The sequence below is a fragment of the Patiria miniata genome, unplaced genomic scaffold (genome assembly GCF_015706575.1).
Source record: "Patiria miniata isolate m_02_andy unplaced genomic scaffold, ASM1570657v1 HiC_scaffold_23, whole genome shotgun sequence".
In the NCBI taxonomy this organism is placed as follows: Eukaryota; Metazoa; Echinodermata; class Asteroidea; order Valvatida; family Asterinidae; genus Patiria; species Patiria miniata.
Window position 1 is genome coordinate 9,682,188 of NW_024037062.1, and position 20,654 is coordinate 9,702,841.

Genomic DNA, 20,654 nt, shown 5'->3' on the forward strand with positions numbered 1-20,654 from the left:
CGTGGGTAGATGATACAAAAGTACAACTTACGGATGATATGCACGCTGTATACATGAACTGTAGCGATAACTCAAAATAGAATTTCAATTGCGAACAGCGATTTCAGGCAACGTCAAGACTATCTGCTCTAGCTCGTGTACTATTCTAATCATAAGGTTGACGGTGGCATCCTGAAAACATTCTTATGGAACAAATAGTTAGTTTACAGCGATTTATCTTTTCGGGGACAGCATTTGAACTTTTAGGGAAAGAGGATCGTTGGTTACAGCAATGCTTGATTTTCTTTCTCGTATTTCGTGCATTTCTGTTCCCGACTCGGGTTTGTGACGTCACAGGTCATAGCCATTATAATCATCACTGCCATGCTTGTGGTAATTGGGATTACGAGTAGTAAACACAATCACACTGTCGTTTCATCTCAATGTGAAAAACATATATAGCCCATAGGCTGTTCAAAGTGAAGTCATCGTCCGCCATATTACCAGTGCCATAAAAGGGACTTGTAAACAACCCTATCGTAATTAAAATGGCATATTCTTTCATATGGGAGTGGTATAGACTGGTTCCCGCCACACTTTTGATTGGAGGGACGGGAAACCAGCGTGAAGCTTCATCATGTTGTTTGTGCACTGCGAAATGGCGAACAAGATCTCCATGGAAATTAGTTGGTTTCCGCGTATCCGTGATGAACATTAAGATGCTATCCTGAATCAACCTGACACCGTGACATTTTGCCAACGGGTAGACTTACCCCCAGTCGACCGTGAGTAAGAAAAGCCACCCACTCAAATAATCGACTACGTTTAAGATTACCACAATGCGCCATGATGCCTAGACGAATTCGTCACGTGACCACTGCACACACATGAGGCCCCCTTCAATGGAGAATCCATTGTGCACGCTATTGTACAAAGCAACTGCCCTGTGACGGATTATCTGGACTATAGCTAGCACAATGCTTTCACCATTGAAAGAGGCCTTCGTGATAGAATTGATAACGTGCCTGGATTGATTAATACAGTACATAGGTCGACAACAAAAATGCTGACTGCTCAACAAACACAAATTTTGGCCAACCGAATCAGAAAAATGATCAAAATTTTGTCGTTCCATCACCAGAATTCTCTGAATAACCTCTGCCAAAATATAGAAAATATTACAAAATTGTGACTCGAGTATTATGCGTCAAACATTAATGGCATCGTGACTCAGGGGACTGTAAACACAAATAGACAATCGCTCATTTCGCGACGTGCGCGAGTCGAGTCGGCAGTCATCAATTATTGAATTCCCGTCCTTCGGATATAATGCGTAATTTACCGACGTCCTCAATGCCAACATTTCGCATTGGCGTGTGGGGCCATCATCATGACGGATAGTCGCGGTATGTAATGATATTGGATGCCCTTCACTGCTTTTTGTGCATATATAATAGGTTCAACGTAAACAACGATGCATATTTTACTAATAGATCTACATAATAGCCAATTATTATAAAATTTAAAACAAACAAGCCCAAAATTATATTCGCTTGATTGTGCCCCTTTTCTAAAGTGGTTAGAACAGTATTAGTGCTGACATATTTTACAAAAACACAAAACGATAGCCATATGGCCAATTATTATAATATTTGCCCGGTAAATATTTGCCTGGCGAATTGCCCGATGTGTCTGTTTTGTTATTGGAGACAGTCTGGTTTCCGGTATACAATCATATTCTAGATTATGAAAGGATGGTCAAGAACCAGTCTACAAATACGAGCATTGATAGCTGCTACGCCTACGCTATTGTAATTCCTCTTCGTTTCATGTTTCGCATTTTCATCAGACGCGTTACTTAAAAATTCATAATATTTCCTTCACCGACATTCGCAGTTGCTATAAAGCACAAAAGATCGAAGCCACATTTAAAGGATTATAATATTTTATCCATGTGTTTTTAAAGATTGAACATTTTTATCCTTTAAAACGTGGTGGCTTTGGTTGAGTGCTTCTTTTGAGCTGTTGAGCCAGGTCTGAGCCACGAAATCTTTCGGTGTCTTGAGACATCGGTTTTCTAGATCACATCGATTGATCTAGCCGTGTACGAATTTAAAATCAGCTGTTTCCGCCTCTGGTCCGGAACCCACGCATCCTGGCTGCACTCACATTTCACTTGCAAACCGTGCCTCATTATACATCGAGGTCTCCCTCAACAGAACACACAAGTTAAGTAACCTAGTTGGAGGTGATCTATAGGGCCCGATCGTATGACGTCAAAGTACCACGTGACCATCCAGATCGGCCACCATAGACTTTATTCACAAGTCGGCCATGGTACCATTTTAAATGCTATACTTATTTCATAGCATGGTGTCGCATGGTAGGGGTCTGAAGCAGTGAATTTGTGGTCTGCGGGTCATTCTGCAGGTTGTGGGTTCGAGTCCAGCCTGGGGTATGGTGTGTGTGTGCCCTTGGGCAAGGCACTTTGTCACTCATTGCTTCTCCCCACCCAGGAGTCAATGGGTACCTGTGAGGGCAGAGATGGTTATTGTGGTTGATTTTAGCTGCATTGCGCCGAAACGGCAGCATGGAGCTGTGTACTCCCCAGGGAGCTGAGATGGTCTTTGGACTGTTTCATTGGCCCAATGAGCAGGGTAATAATGATGCAGTGCCCTTTGAGCACAAATACTGGTGGATACGTGCGATTTATAAATACTGATTATTATCTCCTTGTAGGTAAAATATTGTACTGAAGGTAACGGTGACTAATGAAGTGCTGTTATAAAGTTCCTTTCCCGTGTTAATTATAGTAGCTTTATAGTTTCTTAAAAATACCCTACATCATCAATTTCGAGAACGAAGTTGATATAGCTTTTGCTATGAACTACAGCAGTTTGCACGAACAACCGCCTTCCAAACGCAGCAACCTTTTGAAGACTTATGAAGGTATTAAAGTCACAAGTCGAATTCTCGGAACTTGACGTGGAAAAATAGCATTCGACTGTCCTATATCGGTAGACTAAAGCCAACTTTGATTAGGAGACTTGGACAGGGAATAATAAATAATCTCCCTCGATACTAGCTAGGTCCATTATTCTGACGTCATACTGAAACATAATATCAGGCTCGCAAGGAGGAGGTAGTTACATTCTGCCCCATATATTTCTGGAGTAGTTAGAAATGACGGCTGTGTTGAAGTCTAGAGAAGCGGTGGACATGTTCTTGTGTAATCTGTGATTATCCCGTAGTGGCATGCGCGGTAAATCGATACTGTGCAAGTAGGGCATGCTTATTTGGCCGGAACACACAGCGCGTGGTTGCAATGCATGAGCTGATCGTGAAGATATTAACCCAATACTCATCAACAGTATGATTTACTCGTCTGGAAGACTTAAACAAATGCGAGTGCATAAAAAAGCTCTGGCCGTCTCGCATGAAACTCTTGCATAAACAATTTCGTACTGATCCCTGCCGGAGCTTAAAAATGCGACGCCCACAAACGCGTCGCCCATGGTACATATGGACCACCATCAGACGGCTGCCTAGATTTATAGCAATTTGTCATAAATACCACGTGACTATAACATTACTGCACATATGTTTCCCCCAATTTACAAGCTTTTCATAAACATCTTTCCGAATGGTAACAAATAATTTTTGTTAAGTGTTTAAATTATTTTGCTTGCTTTTTATGAAAATTTAAATTTGGTAGTTCTATTTTGTGGGAAACTAAGGGGGCTTCTTTTGGTCAATTTAGTTGGTCAATTTTCGGGGACAGACAGAAATATCGACCACCAAGTGACATGTAGAAGTTCCTGTCGGAGCTTAAAAACGCAGCGACCAATATGAACAATGCGGTCTCGTGTAGGCATCCGTACTCGTGACAAGGCGATTAATATAAAACATCAGAAGCAGGACAATCAGTTACGTGGAAATGTCAAAAGTCTCGAAGGGAGGATCGATCGCGTATTTGAAATTTAGCTTTTTACAGACTGACGTTTTTTGATCACTTTTTAAAATTCATTTATAGGCATTTATACTTTCCAATGTCCTTTTTTGTCCATATCTTGAATGAAATAATGTTTTACTTACTGGCATCCAGGGCTGCAGGGATAACAGTTCTTAGACAACTGGTGAGGCGACCCTGGTAAAATGAAACAATAAGTAAAATAAATATAATAGAGTTCTGCAAAGGCTAATGAAATGTGCTTACTAGGAAGAGCGAACGTACACGTGCATCCCTATCCAACTTGTCAAGGACGGTCTGTGTGTTTAGCGCCCTCTGTGCTGGATAATGTCAAACAAGTTCATAAACCCCTCAACAGAGGGCGCTGTAGGCAAACAACGAGCGTGAGGCTTGGCGCGGGACCAGTCCAGAAGTGACAGCACTTTCCTTGCCGATTCGCTGCGCTATTATCACACGTTAAACCAGGGAAGTTCTCCTATTAAATTTTTTTTTTATTTTGCTTTTCTGGTTCAAGCTTGGGCAAGTTCGATCGAGGACCAATGGTTACCAAGTGGTTGGTTCGTAACGTACCTAGCACATGCGCACTGCCAGTTAGAGTGCAAACGACTCTAGTCTACTTCTACCTCCATGGTCGAACTATCGTCATGTCAACGACCGTGAGAAAATGGCGATGGCACACTTTTTCAACACTTGAAGTTTCTGTTTATTTACACAATTGATAGTGATTGTGCACTTTAGGACACCTAACATATTCGCCAACGTAACAAAAGTGACAGAATCGTAAACATGAAAATACTATGAAAATGAAATTTAGCACTTTTTTTGCTGATAGTTGGTCCACTCTGCACTGTGCTATGAAAATTGCTACTGATAACCAGCTATGAAACGTTGCGCGACAAGCCGCGCCGTAGGATGGTCCTGATTCGACAAGACCAGTCCAACCATCGTCGACTAGCATGTGGTCGGTCAGAGTTAGTCGAACTATGGTTAACTATGGTCTATGGTCCTTGATCGAACTTGCCCCGGCTGAGGATTTTCTCAACACAACTCCCGTTGAAAATAGTGTACAACGCCCTCATGCGTCCACCATTGCCATCGGCTGGGAGGACTCCGATTGAAAAGGCGTGGGTGCGCCCTCTGTCGGCGCTCTTTACGCTTTGGTGCAATCCTAATAGATCCGTATAAGTCTTTTATAAATATTAAAAAAAAAAAAAAACCAATACAATATTTATTGAAACTAAACAAAGTTCTGCATTACAACGTTGGATTATTACCTAATTTATTTGTCTCAACGAGTAAAACGGGGAAATTTAGAGCTTTTTTGGTCAACACGTCACCGAGACGGGTTTGCGTGTGGACATTTTGTAAGACTTATCACGTACTTCTGCGTCGTGTGAATACAGATAGATTAAGTTACTTGACGAACCGCGGTTGCGGTGTGAAATTAACGCACCATGTGCATGGTCCTTCGCTATATCACGTAGCAAAGCAATCAAGCAGAAAATTGCGGCTTGAAAATAGGTCACCAGTAGACCAGATTTCTTAACGCTAAACCAGGTCACTTAATGTTTCCAATATATCCAGTTTTAGATCAGGCCTAAGGCCTGTGTGACTCTGCCAATGAAACTCTATCAAACGTTTGAGTAAAGGAACATACATTTTGCAATTATCCGAAAAAGTTCCTCTGGATTTAATGACAGAAACCTCGCTCAAAGTGAAGATAGGACTGGTATCAAATACCCTGTGAAATTATTCACTGTGAAATGGTATCGTTTCGAGAGAAAAAATCATTGAAGGTAGTTTCAGCACACTTTTTTTCTACGTGCGATAGTAACGCAACACAGTAACGAGACCCACAAAATGTGCATAATATGTTTTTTTCCCAGTTTTTCTCAAAACCGAGAAAACATAGTATAGTAGCCGTGGTCCAGTGGCTACAGTGTTTAACTCAAATGGTGCGTGGGTTCGAACCCTGCCAGGAACATGGTTCTTGTGCCCTTGGGCAAGACACTTAACTACAATTGCCTTTCTCCACCCAGGAGTACGAGTATGAATGGGTTCCCGTGAGGGTATAATATAAGGACCGAATGTGCGCTGAAATCGGCTGCCGCGTGGTCTCGTGGCCTGATGAAGGGGGTAATAATATTGTAAGGCGCTCTGCGCTCTGAGATTGTTGATACGGAAAGCGCTACATAAGCTACATAAATTCCTCCTGCTGTTTAAAAGGTCACAAAGTGAAATAGTTTCCTTCCACCTCCCCTGGTACACTTTAAACAAACCTTTGGTCACTTGACTAATGTTGACCAAAAGTAACAACATGGCTCAAACTGCATGCCACCCTGCGAAAGACTTTTAAAAATTGTGTTGCTATTATACGAACGAAAAAAAAATGCAAAGAAAGCAAATGATCATTGAAAACTTTAAATAAAGCAAAGATTTTCTGTCGGATAGTACTTGGAGGATTTGCTAACCATGACATCGACAGAAAAGTAGACCGGGGTAAAGTACCTAATCACCGGCCTAGCTTGATTAGAAAGGCCCTCGGGGCCCGAGTACGATTGGTGCATAATAGTAAGCAAATGATCATTGAAAACTTTAAATAAAGCAAAGATTTTCTGTCGGATAGTACTTGGAGGATTTGCTTACCGTGACATCGACAGAAAAGTAGACCGGGGTAAAGTACCTAATCACCGGTCTAGCTTGATTAGAAAGGCCCTCGGGGCCCGGGCACGATTGGACAGGGTTTGGGATAAACAAGAGGCAATGCGTACGTGACAAACCTCACTGATTCGCATGGATTCGCCAGCCAACAAAACCGGGTTAATGTACTTGTGTCGAATGGAGTCGCGCAATCAAGTGGGTAGTAACGAGGAGTACATTGTGAGGAGGAATGATCGTCCAGGGACGCCGTGGATAACTTCCCAAAACCCCGCTCCTTAAAACTGAGATGGAGTGAGTCGGGCTGACGATGCGGTCACGGAGTCCGGCTAGCTGAAGTCTTTGAGTGGATTTTTGAGACAAAATTGAGACTGTGATGGGAAGGGGCTACTGGAAAGTCTTGACTTTCATTTAGAGAGATTGCCGAATTGAATCGAGGACATTATGCGATAAGATGCTCGGCTGTCCTAGTTTTAATCGTTGAAATCACATCGTGATTGATGGAGGCGATGGGCAAATGATACTGCGCTCACGATATGCATGCTGCTGCACACGAGACATTTATTTAGTCATTTGAAGAATGAACTAACCAACATGGTGCTTAAACTAAGATAGTAACGGCACATGTCAAAATCCCGTTAGTCGATGTGATGTTAAAGGGACGTTACGCCCTGGAATGCGCCCAATTACGCTACAAAACGCGTTTTAAGCGAAATAATGTTCATTTGGAAGAGCATGTAAAAATATTATTATATTTGAAATAAATGATTGTTGAGATTTGTTCACATGTTATTACGATTTGAAATCAGATAACATCAGTCTTCACGATAGAATTGCATTATCCGCTCCGTTCACAAGTGCCCCCTCACTGGCAAAGATAGTACAGTTGGGGGTGACCGATCGACGCCATCTTGCCTGACTGCAATTTTGCCGCCACGCGCGGCCTTGTACCACTGCGTGTACATAGTCCAAATCCCCTGGTGTACGTGCGGCACACACAAAGAACGGTGCGCGTCAACCAGTTAAATGTCCCGCCCATGGGACATCGTTGCTAGGTAAAAGGGCGCCCTCTTGTTGGCGCACAGAGCCCATAACCCAATAAACTCTGTAGCACGTCACGGACCTTGTTTTTTTTTCATCTTCTGTATCAACCTCGATCCCGAGGTCTGCTTTCAACCTCGGGACAAGTAACCCCTGGGTGGTGCTTCCTTTATTCTGATTCGATCCCGTAACAATAGCAGTTATATGTATTTACATAGTGTAGTTGGTGATTTTGTTTCAAACGTGTATTACGTGTTTTTATACGGTTACAACAAACATTTGTCTTCCGATCGCACGCCACGATAGATTGATTCCTGGACATACAAAAACAAACACTGATTTAAAGCATAGCCAGGCACCAGACTATTCCCTACCTAAATAATGTTCAAGTTTGTTTGAACATGCAAATGAGCCAGTACCACGTTGAGAGGGCAGCTAGTGGAAGCGTACTGCTCGATGCCATGGGGACGAGGGTGTTCCTGTATATAGAATCCCACCCCGTTTTAGGTTACCTTTGTGTCTAATCTGTCACCAAGATAAAAACACATGCGATAACGTTTAAAGGGAAGACACAACATTTGCAAACATCAAAAAATGAAATGATCAAATTATCACGAAATATCTTACTGAATAGTTTGGGATTGACAGTCGAAAGCATCCTGTAAAATCCTGGCTCCTGGTGTGCTGACATTTTCAAGAAAACGTGTATTTTTCCAACGCTGGTCGACCGACCAGCGTTGGAGAAAACTGACTTGTTTTCAAAAAGTGCTCCTAATTTTTCATATTTAGTTATTGTGCATTTTCTTTGCAATTGATTACACACCTGTACGGGGTACAAGCCTTCTAGACTGATTCTTTGACCTCGCAATCCTCCAAAGTCTATAAATTGCTCCGTTTCATCTTACTCGGGGTCAGGGAACCAGACTACAAAAACATGGTTGGGTTTTCTTGGATTTTCCAGCATCTCCGAACCCAAAACGTGAAGCAAGTCGGTTTAACAATATTTGCTGTAACATACTAATCCTCCGAATCCATTTATTTCTGAAGATTGCAGCAAAAGCAAATGTTGTACATTCCATTTAAAAACAAAAAAACAACAGGTGGTTGGTGAATCTGACTTCGAGTTATTTTTCTCCCCTAACGCGTATCTACTATGCCTGAATCCAGTCGTCAGTATGATGATGCAACACTGACGTCAACGAGACGACCGACCTGGGAAACAATGCCGTTGTCAGACGACGATGATAAATGTTAAGGGTTACGCTCCCTCACTCCCTGTCTGAATGACAAGCTTTAAAAAAACAAAGACGCTGTGATAAGTGGGCCACCAAGGAATATTATACAATGTTCTGACATTTGCGGAAAAACAGTGATTTCTAAAAATATCCCCGTAATAGCACATTAATGAATCTCAAAGATTGTCACTTGCCTCCTCGTTTTAACTTTTACACATGTAAAAGGGTTGCTCATTGGCTTACGGCCATGCACTTAAAAAACATTGAATCACCAAAGAAAATACTATTTAAGACGGAAAATAACCAAATATTCTGGCAACTTGTTGTGCTGAAATAGCTGTAACATTGAGGTTTCTGCCTGAAATGACAACACACATTTGAATATGGAAATTTGCATGAGCTCAACAATCAAACAATAAAAAAAATATCCTTCAAAATGGCAAAACAAAAATTGAAAATCAGGTTAGATGGGACACTAAGCTAGGTGCATTTTCAAGGATTGCATTAAAAGTACATTGCATTTGCATGGGCCCTTTCAGCTTGGATTATAGTCCTTTTTGCAAGTCGCAATTTTATATTATAATCTCAAAAAGGAGATGTTTCTGACCCTCTTCAACCAGACCTAATGGCAGTGCTGTTAGGTCAAAGCGAGTAATTATTACACAAAATAACGAGGAAATTGGCCAGAACTTTTTTTTGACGAAGTGAGACGATATTCACCTAATTGGCAGACACGGGTACACAGCGCGGTTTTTTTTTATGCGTCTGAGTAGAGCCAAATCGATTGATGGTTTTGCGCGATGTTGACTCAGCATCGGGCCGTTTATAGACCTAGGAAGGTGATCAAATTTACCCCCCAAATAAAGATCTATTTTATTGCGGCGAAGTTTACATAGATGATGCACGATGGGCGATAAATTTAACTTGCGAAGATTGTGTTTATCTTTTCCTTTCGGCTCAATAATTTGATAAGACTATAACCACCATCAAATTAGACAATTAAATTGAAAACACTAGGAGATAGGGCGAGTTGTACACAGCATGCACGGTTACGGTGCATTGGTGGAACTCTAAACGATTTGTTCTGTCGGACTAAAATTGTAGAAGTGTTACGAATAGGTAGGCCTAATTCAGTAAGAATTGTATGAAATTTGTCATCACGTGAGGAGGGGGGCGTGATTATTCTTTGGATATAAAAGGTTGAAAGAACAGAAAATCTGTCAGGTTTTGGTAAGTTATAAATGGTTCTATACGTGTAGTCTGATGTTATTGATTCGTTCATGTATGATGCTAGAGTTACGCTGGGCAGTGGATGTTTTTTTGCAGTGATATATACATGTTTATAACATTCAGTATTGGGGTCAGATGACGTAGGGCTTCGCGCATGGGCAGAAATGATGAGAAGCACATCAAAATGGCCTGCTCGTGACACAACTTAGTAAATGATTACCGGCAATTTAACGCATTTAGATGAATTTAACATTATCATGCTAACAATCAGGTGAGATATTTTCATGATATTTTGACAGTTTTACTTGAATGTTTGCAAATAGTGTTCATTACCCTCAAGATGGTGTCATTGTATAAACAAAAGTTACATTCGATCTAGCGTCTGGTTGTCGAGGTACGTTCTTGAAGCCCGTCATGTTACAGTCATCTAAATCATTCCAGTACAACACAGTCTCAATCTTCGGTTCCAATGCAGTCATTTTTCAGCAAGTTGTTTTTGAAATGAAGCCTTCAGTTTCCTCGAGCGGATTATATTCTTAAACGGCATTAAATTTCTCCGGCGCTTTCATGAGAGATGGACATATAGGGAGGTTGTCACGTGAACAGCTTCGCTAAGTGAAGGGGACGAAGGGTTCGCGAGTGCATTAAGTGGGGGAAGGATAAAAATAGAAGGAGAGGAGAGGCGATACGGGGGGGGGGGGCAAGACGGGGGTGGTGGGGAGAGAAAGCCGAGGGACGATATAATGAAACTTGACATCTTGAGAATTGATACGAGAATGGAATGAAACAGATAGGACCAGAAGTGACAGCCGACTCCCTTGTATTGATAAAACCGGACAAAAAACACGAAGCTTTTCAAAGAAAACAATCCTTATACAAGCAACTCAAACCGCAAATATTATGCTTCAAAATTAATTATTTTCATGATGTAAAACTGTTTGCAATGTGTTTTTTTACAAATATTTTAAAATTGCTAAGTTAAACATGCATCATTGAATTCAATTTAAATTAACTTCAACTGTAACTTTATTATCATTTACAGAAAATTCCTTTTTGCCTTTTTCATCACACGTATTAAATTATTATGTTTAGTAACGCACATGAAAAATGCAAAAATTTACACCCAAAACAAAAGAGAACGAATCTTGTGTTACTTGTTGTTCAGCACGCGCGCCAGCCAATTTTGTTTATTTTTAGTCATTTTTAAGTGCAAACAGTTGTCTAATTTTAATTTATCGACAATGAAATGCAAATGCGCACCTGTGCCAAAAAAATGATCTTTTGTAGTCGAAATTGCAATTCATGGAACACTGGATACAAATATGATACTTAATTTGCGTCAATACTAAAAATGACAGAGAGAAAATCAATCGGAGTTCACACGCACTGTATCATCACCCCCGCCTTCGCATATGTAGAAAATACACAAGCACAGTACAACACACAATTCGGTCGCAGCACACGGTAACAATATGCAAAGCAGCCGACGAAGTACACGGATAGCTACGCAGGTTCAAACCAATTGGGGTTGCTGAATGCTAGAAGGCTAAAAAAAATCAACGGGATCCGACGGGGTATCATCGCTTGTAGCCCGTGACAAGACGGCACCGCGCCGTTGACTTACGGTCTCACGGCTCGGGCCGAAATCGTAAACACACACTGTGACTGCAGGCGTTGTTTTTCTGAACGAAAAGACCATCACAAACAACAAAGCAAGACATTAGAATTTCCGTTTTTTTAATGGATTGGATGCCCGTATCGGAAACCTAAAAATAGAGGGGTTTTTTTTAACCTTGTTTACAATATGCTCTTCTTTGCATTCGCTTTGTTGCTTTTGTAGAGATATTGACATGGCAAAATCATTTGTATACATACGAGTGGCTTTTAAGAGATCGAGAAAAACACCCCGAGGATCCTAAGGAAATCAGCGGTTATCACTAAGCAAACAAGATTATACATAATATATGATAAATAATACATTAATCAGATTATTACTCGAAAGGAAATAATTACAATTTGTCAAAAAATACTAATTCATGTAAAACAAAATGTAAGAATCTCTGGGACATTATGAATCCATTCACATTTCCTTATTTTCATCCCGCGCACTCCAGTCCGTGTAGCGATATTTTACGCTAAAATAATGTCTGCGTTCTTGCATGAAATTACTCGGGAGGCCCGGTACAAGGTCCAAAATGCTAAGGGTCAGACTCGGCTTGATGAAAAGAAGCAATCTTGACGTGCTGTCCGATTCTGGCATAAGCAAGCTAGGCCGAACAGTCGTACACCCTGCAGATATGTCACCAGATCACATGCAGCACGCGCAGCCTCGTCCTTGTACCCTGACGTAGCTCCGGGCCCGCATTATGGTAATCGCGCGCTTAACGTGCCGCTGATAGCGGGCGAAGGCGGCGCGTATCCTTCTCCTCCATCCATCCAGGGTGTGTAGACTGCCGAAGACTCCGGGCATCTAGACTCCATCCATCCAGGGATATTGACGTCATCACCGGCTCGCTCGCCGTTGGTGCTAAATTGATTGGACTGAGCCCGTTCCAATTCTGAGTGGCTCTTCTTCCTTTTGTCGTGACACTGTCTTCGGCTCTAAAAGCCCGTTTCCGCCGACCAAAATTGCCTCGTGTTTACCAGAGGACTTTACCTTCAACTGTGCGGTTTCAAAGCGTATCACACTGTGCATTGAACTTATTTAGATTCAAAGTCAATTCAATCAATTGTATACACCCCCAGAGGTCCGATTCCATTTGTAAACTCAAAAATTAATCTACTGGATCTGTTCATAAATCTATCATTCAGAGATAATGTACTGTCAGAAGCAATTACTCTCAAGTGTTTTATTTTGCTCAGGTTTTAATACAAATTATCGGGGTACAACACAAATAAAGCACTACACACACACACCTGTCAATACGGTCCTATAGCGAAGAGCGTCCAAAAATAAACGTCAATTTGGACGCTGGATTGAGTACATATTAATACTCATCCGGTCCATGTATTTTAGCCTTCGGTTGTCGAATTTCTAATTTTGTGGCCGCTCGTCTCCAAACGACCGTGTGGAAATTTAACCTTTACGTTGCATCGTGCTGAACGAACCGGAGAGGAGAACGAACAAGCTTTTTTTGTGGCCTGAGTGAAGGAAATCTACCGCCGAGGCATATCATTTTACGCAGCATATACTGAATCAACATTTCATGGAGTTTTGCAAAATGGTGGTAGATCGCTGACGCACAGTACGTCTGATTATCTGGCAGTATCACAGCGTGTCACGGGAGCGGTACTTACTTATTCTCGCTGTATCATTTCCATGTGGAATTTGTGCAGAAAACACACCATTCCCTAATGAGAATATTATGACAAGAGTCCCAACTATGGTTATTGTAAGTTCCACACGGTTCTGTCTGTAGTCCTGCATTATTGTTTCCCAACAGACACCGACAAATAAATGCTTTTCTGCCATCACATACAGACAAAATAGTAGCTGGCAAATCTTTACGATTTTGGGTTGATTTCTACTGATCGCAATTTCACTTCAAGTTCATTGATGAACACCGATATAACAAAAAGCAAAAGCTACCTTGTCACGTGGAATAGTCATGACATGACCTAGAAATTAAGATTGCATGCAGATATCGGTTGAAAAAACCCCCGACCTATACATAGTACATCGCGCTAGCTTATGCTGCGTAAAATATTACTAAATACTTTTAATGGTTGTGGGATTATTGAAAGTAAAAGGCAGACCCATGTATATATGCCTCTGTTCACTGATATTCGTGTGGTGGAATTAAATTTTGTCTCGAAAAGCCGTAACAATTGACATAATGAATAGGGCCACGTCCACTTTGTGATCCAAAATGTTGGGGTTTTTATCAAAATCTCTGTCAAGTGACACAAATATTGGTGACTTCCCGAATTTTAAATTTCCGCCGGAAAACATACACTACAAAGAAAAGGGACGTCCACAAATACAGTTTCAGAAATTGTTTGAATGTTGTGTGTGTCTTTGAATGCGTTACTCAAATTCATTGTAAGATCATTGGCATGTCCTACAAGCAACGATTTATTATCAAGCTTTAGGCCTACTTGGAATAACACTCATACTGATACTAAACACCCCATGAAATTATGCCGTCTGGCTTGCTGTCATTTACAAGAAATCAAAAATTTTGTCGATTTGCAACGACCAGTCGGTTGTCTGGGTTTCCTAAAACAGTGCTATGGACGAAATCGTGTTTCATGATCAAAAGGTTTTGCATGGTTTTTCACTGTTTTCTCGAAAAGCGTACTATCCACTGAGCTAAAATGTCAACCTATTATGAGCTGAAATTTCAACCGATTAGATCTTTGAGTACTCTTCTTTGGATGTTGAGTGGTGTAATTATTGGAAATGAACACAATGCGTCAAAGGCAAATGATCCTATATGCCTTTAATGGAATAGACAGCCTTGACACGTACTTGAAAAAAACCCCATAAATTACAACTTCAACACGTTTCCCTGAAGCGTACGTAACTTTACGTTATTGCAGTATTTGCATTATTGTATATTAGAGCTACGGTACCCGTAAAACGAGCCATGACGATATTGAATGGCCCGCCATGCATGACTTCCAAACCCACGTACCGTATGCTGCTGGTTTAATATGCTGTGTTATTACGAGGTTGTCAGGTAGAGATATCCCTTATAAGGTACACATTAAAGTTTTAACTCATTCCAAGAAACTGCTTGGAAGTAGCGTTTTAAAATCGAGCTTCAATGAATACATACATTGACAATAATCTCTCATTTCCTTTTTCTTTGGTATAGCCACTGTTCCCTGATTGGGATTCTATATTGGAGCGAGCGAGTTTCACTTTTGGGTCTTAATGGCTAATTAATAAGCTTCCGTGCAGTAATTGAGTTCTAATGGAATGATTTGGTTTTTGTGTTTATTCATGGTTGCAGGAGTTGTTCCGAATGAGGCGTACGCCGCGACCCGAGAGCAGCGACGCCGCAAACAGCGTCACCACACGGCTACCGGGCAACAGCGGGACGGAGCTCGCTATCACATCACTGCCTAGCAACGCCGAGCCCGTAATGAGCTCCCAGGACAATGACACGCCTGACACTCATGCTAATGAGCCTGACGTGCCGGATCAGTCAGCCAATCAGGAGTCCGTGCTGTCTGACGTCGGCCGCTACCGGCGCTCGCGGATGAAGCGCACCAGTAAACTCAACCGCTCTGCTAGCACAAGCAGCGCTGATAATAATTCCCCGCGTGTCAGCCTCTCTACATGCTCAAGCTCGAGTACTAGTGGAAGCAGCAGCGATCGCTCATGTATAAGCCTGGACAGCGTGGATGTAAAATCACTCAGAGCAATCGCCTTTGCCAGAAATCCATCTTCCCTGCCGCGCTCGCGTTCAGAGACGAGATTCGGACCCAAAGCGCGGACCCGACTGTACAAACGATCGCTCAGGCATCAATCGTCAGACAGTGTTGTTGTGATCGGAGGCATGCATCAAGAGAATAAGATACTGCGGTCGAGTCCGTCGGAGGCAGCCATGTCGACCACGAGCTCCGTGGAGCAAATCGCAGCGCCGAAACCCAAGATGGGACCTCACCCAAAGAAGAAGATGCTTCGCTCGCACAGCGAGTCGGCCATTGATGTCACCATGCTCCGTACCGCCAAGAACAACCTGCAAGACTCGGCGGGCAATATCACTCCCAAGACGGGCATCGTCTGCTCCAACGAAGACCTCATGAAGATCCTCTCCGATGCCAGGAAACAAAAGGTGACCCGGAGACGCAACAACACCATCGTCTGCCGGCTGGATGCTACCCCGGAGCTGCCCCAGGAGCACACCGCGACCGAAGAAGCCGAGACTTGCCTCAACGAGGACATAGCTGAGATAGCACCTCTCCCTAAAAGATCCCTGGGTGCCCCCACCAACACTTCTCCACGATCCTGGTCAAGTAGACACCACAGCATGCGAATTACCAACAACCACACCACGGGAGATCTCAACACCTGCGCCATGGACTTGCACGACTGGTCCCCCAAGCACGCCCTGATCACCCCCAACCAGAACTCTAACACCAACGCCAACTTCCCGACCAAGATCTTCTCCAGAGGTGAGAAGCGGACCTCTAACGGATTCTGCCGGAATCGCTCCTACCCGACCACCACGGCCCAGTGTCCTACAGAACTGGAACCCATGCTTGGGGAGGTCGAAAGCGACCAGGACGACAACGGTAACATAGTGGAGGTAGAGGAGGAGGAGGTGCCAGCTGTGGTACCTGTCATCCAGACGCCGTCACCCGTCAAATCACCCAGCCCAGTCACTACACCTGAAGCCGAGAACCAGCCAAGCACGAGTACGAGTCCAGCCCCGCAAACCATCGTCTGCACCGGCTTCGACCCGGAGCTGCTCGGCCAGGCGATCGAGCGACACCTGACCATCGCCAAGGTGAGCCCGACCCACGAGAGCAAACCCGAACGGAGCCGATCCAATTCCATCAAGAGTATGTGGACACAGAACCGAATCAGCAATCTGGTCACGCGGTTCCCCTTCCGGAGGGAGAACTCAACAACAGCCGCAGTGTAAAAAAAGGTTTACCGATGTAAATATACTCTGTAAATAAAGATGTATTTATCATTACTATTCTCACGTTAAACTACATCATTTTTTTTATATTACATGTTATGCAACGCCTAAATAAATCCGCGTCATCTGATTGGTGGGTCGCCCATCACATGTCATTGAATTATTCCTCCAACCCACGGCCCAGCCGCACCGCAAAAAATAAAAGTTCTATTGTCTGGTAAATAGAAATTATATTGCACGGTCACACCACTGGTGGCTCTGACCAATCAGACGACGAGGATTTATTCAGGTGTTGTGTAAAACAAACAATGAATGTTTCACATTCGTGCAATGGTAAGAATCATTTCATTCGGTGGCAGACGGAATGTTCAATTCACATTCCACATATCGTCTCATGAAATTATTCTTACCATTGCACTAAAAAAACCATTCATTATTAGTAAAGTATGATAACCAATCGAAACATTAGTGCTAGAACCACATGTCACCTAAATAATTCACAATCCAACCAGTTGGTTATAGAAACAACTAGCAAAAAAATTACTGCAATTTTACCCATAGTACGTCTATATTAAACATACAAAAATACTTTTTCATGTATCACGTTCATCCTAATCAAGGAGTATAGTCCTACGTGTACAATGTGTAATCATATACACCGCAGTAAGTGAATGAAACACGGAGATATTAAAGACATGTTTATAGCAAATACATCATGGATACCAAGTATTATAAAATATCACCGGCAAAATTTAGCGAGTTGGTGTAACCAACACAAAATAAGCAATGATTAACAATGTGTATAGCGAAGAACATGTTGACATGTCGCACTTATATTTTAATTTATTTTGTACGAAGTATGGAGGCATTAGTATATACAGCAAAGTAATACTATAATTATATGAAAATATACGATATTTTTGCACGCTTTTATGCTGGCACCGTTGAATATTTATGTTATCGTCGCTGGGTCGATGTATGTAAAACATTTTTTTATTGTGTCATACGGGGAATGGCATTCCAAAAAGATTCCATGATTTCCAATGTAGGCATCGATTTGCCTGTAGTTCATGTCATTTATGATCTTGTTATGAACGCCACATCACTATTGAATGAATGAAGATGCGAATTAACTTGTACACACACACAAAACCGCAGCAAAACTACGACAACTTGAGTACAAACGTTTTCGGTAAAATTACTGTTTTCAAGCGGAACTATGTTGCTAGGAAACGGGTGTTGGCATGACAACCCATTTTTATCTCAATATTAAAGGCTACCGATATAGCTTTATCCTTTTTTTCGCGTTCGTGGTGCCATATTCGCGCTTTTAACTTATTATTATTCGTATTTATAAAAAATGTATTTATATTTTATTTAGTTCAATACTTATCTATCACTAGCCACGATGATATGAATAATCTCATGTTATCTACCTATACTATTATATAGGAATAACTCAGCTGTTAAACAAGATTAACCTCCAAGATTATTATGTTTTAATACAGTGACACATTAATCAACTTGCACCTGTTTAAGTCCAGCATTCGTTGCACTATCCTCACAAGGAATTAAATCTACCGAGGGCAACATTTATAAAAAATCACGTTAATAATTCAGCTAGGAAGGCTCATATTAATTCATTTAATTATGCCGCATTCAGTATTCATTTGAAAAATATTTATTTTGCTTTGTATCATTTTGCTTAAAGGTTCAACTGAAATATATTGGTATTTTATGTGTTTAGCCTGTGTGCAGTTGCTATCGACCTTATGCGTTAGGGCGAAGTCAGAGGGCATTGGTTTTTGTATTGCGTGGATAAGCATTAGTAAACCTTTTGCGCATTCATTGTTACTAAATTTAAATGACACAGAATGCCCTCTGAAAAACCCGTAATGGATAAGGTCTATAGCAAAATATACATTTAAGTAGCGAAAAAATATATACCATTTAAAGAACCAAGGTAATTTTAGTCGACATGATGGTAAATCGAGAAGATAATTTACCCAAATATTTATCTAGAATCCTCACTGTATGTGTTTTATTTATTTATTTATTTATTTTAAATCTTTGGACAACACAGAAGTAAACGATATCTCATTAGCAGGGGCTGCCCAGGGAAGAGCAACAGTTAAAAAAAAAACTGTCATCAAAAGATGTGCTCTCCCAAAATAAATTCGTTGTTTAACAACAAATTTATTTTAAGTTTTCTGTAAGCATTTTACGATTACGATTGTTAAAATAGGATTTTGTATGGTATCTATGAAGTTGAACATCACTGTACGTTTACTGTACCGGAACTACGCAATTACAAATGAAATTTTTGGACTGTCGTTTGAGAAATGCTAGCTTCGGCAACAACAAATGCAGCATGTTTAGTATCAGGCTAAATACATACGGATTTTATCCGAGTACGATAGACTACGAAAAGCAACTGTCGAAATGTTTTCGAGTCAACAAAGTGGGAAAATAACTAACTTTTTAATTAAGAATTAAATAAAATAAACAACGATTCGCAATAGTATTACACCGTAAATAGATCATATCGAGCAAAAATGTTCTGGATTTCATGAGGAACGTTAATACACGCGTTTCTTGTTTTTGTTACGTAATTAAAAATAAAAAAATACTAAACATCGGTATAAAAAAAATGAAAAGTTGCCCACTGATAACTTGATCATTTATGTATTGTCAGCTATTATTTCGATATCAGTATGTATGCTAACTATGCTATTTCATTTATTGCACTGTTAGATTCATTGATATAATACTGGTTTCATTGACGAACTAAGCACGAATTTTTGTTTCAAAGAAAACACAAAACATGAAGAATCATGGTATTACAGCTATACATACCTGTATACAGACCGGTGTTAAACTATACCTTTTTGTACCATCGATGTATACTCTTGCCATTACTGAGAAGTACCATGAATAAAATGAAAGTATTGGGACGAAGATAATCGAAATTGTTTTGTATTGTTTCAATTTCTGAGTTACTCTGATTTACTGGGAAAGTAATATATTCCATCTTTATCTGAGCTCATCAACCATTTCTTTTGGGGGGGGGGGGGGCAATCACATAAGCGGCAGTGGGGAGATACTGGTCATTAGAGAAACATTTCAATATCTCCTTAATGCTTTGATTACCATTTCTAGCCGAGCACGAATTTTATAAAATGTCGCCAATGCTTAAAATGATTTCTTAGGCCATGAATAGTATAATTAAAAAAGTTTAGGGAGGGGGTAGTAGTACTTTCAAATGGGGTTATGGAAGGGTTTGTGGTTGGTTTTTGTTTGTGCACAAGTCTATGGGAATACCTACCTAAAGTATCATTTTATAATAAGGAAATAAATATGTGCTTGGCCGGTTTTAACACTATGTTTAAGACCGGTTTGGAGTCTGGACGAAGATAATGAAAGGTATCATACATACCTTTACGGTCAAACAGTCAAAACAAGTCGAAAGGTATAAATTTCCAATGATTTTGTACAACAAGTTTACTTCATGTTTGTTAACACTTCGCTGGCTATGTTATAGTATGTGCCTCTCGCGTGTAGTTGGAAACAACTCCTTATAGGCAGTTTGGCGCGCGTTGCGCGTCCTGCGCGATGTGGCGCAGAACGCAGCTGTGCGGTTGTAGTGTGAATTAGGACATGAAATACTGACTCACTGGTAGTATTACTTGTGCATGCCTAACCGAGGATTGTGAACGTTCAACCAATAAAAGGGTAAAAGGGACCGGATTTCATGGGAGTCCAAATTTCATGTGACACTCGAAAAGTTTTAAAACCAGCCAGTTGGTGTTTTAACAACCGTTTAAGACCGGGCACGTGACGGGCTCTCCACCAATAGGAACGGGTAAACTGTCTGAGGTATATGAATAAAAGCTTTTACTATGACAAGAAAAATAGATGAGACTCGTAGCTGACGCGACCTAC

At 41.2% G+C, this 20,654-nt stretch overlaps 1 protein-coding gene across 1 annotated transcript in view; it reads left to right on the forward strand.

Annotated features, from left to right (window-relative positions):
• LOC119731457 (mucin-5AC-like) overlaps positions 1–19,681 on the forward strand; it is a 32,548-nt gene extending 12,867 nt beyond the window's left edge. The window contains exon 2 of the mRNA XM_038204626.1: positions 15,072–19,681. Coding sequence (XP_038060554.1) covers positions 15,072–16,712 — 1,641 coding nt within the window. The 3' untranslated portion in view covers positions 16,713–19,681. The remainder of the gene's footprint in view (positions 1–15,071) is intronic.
• The last annotated feature ends 973 nt before the right edge of the window (positions 19,682–20,654 follow it).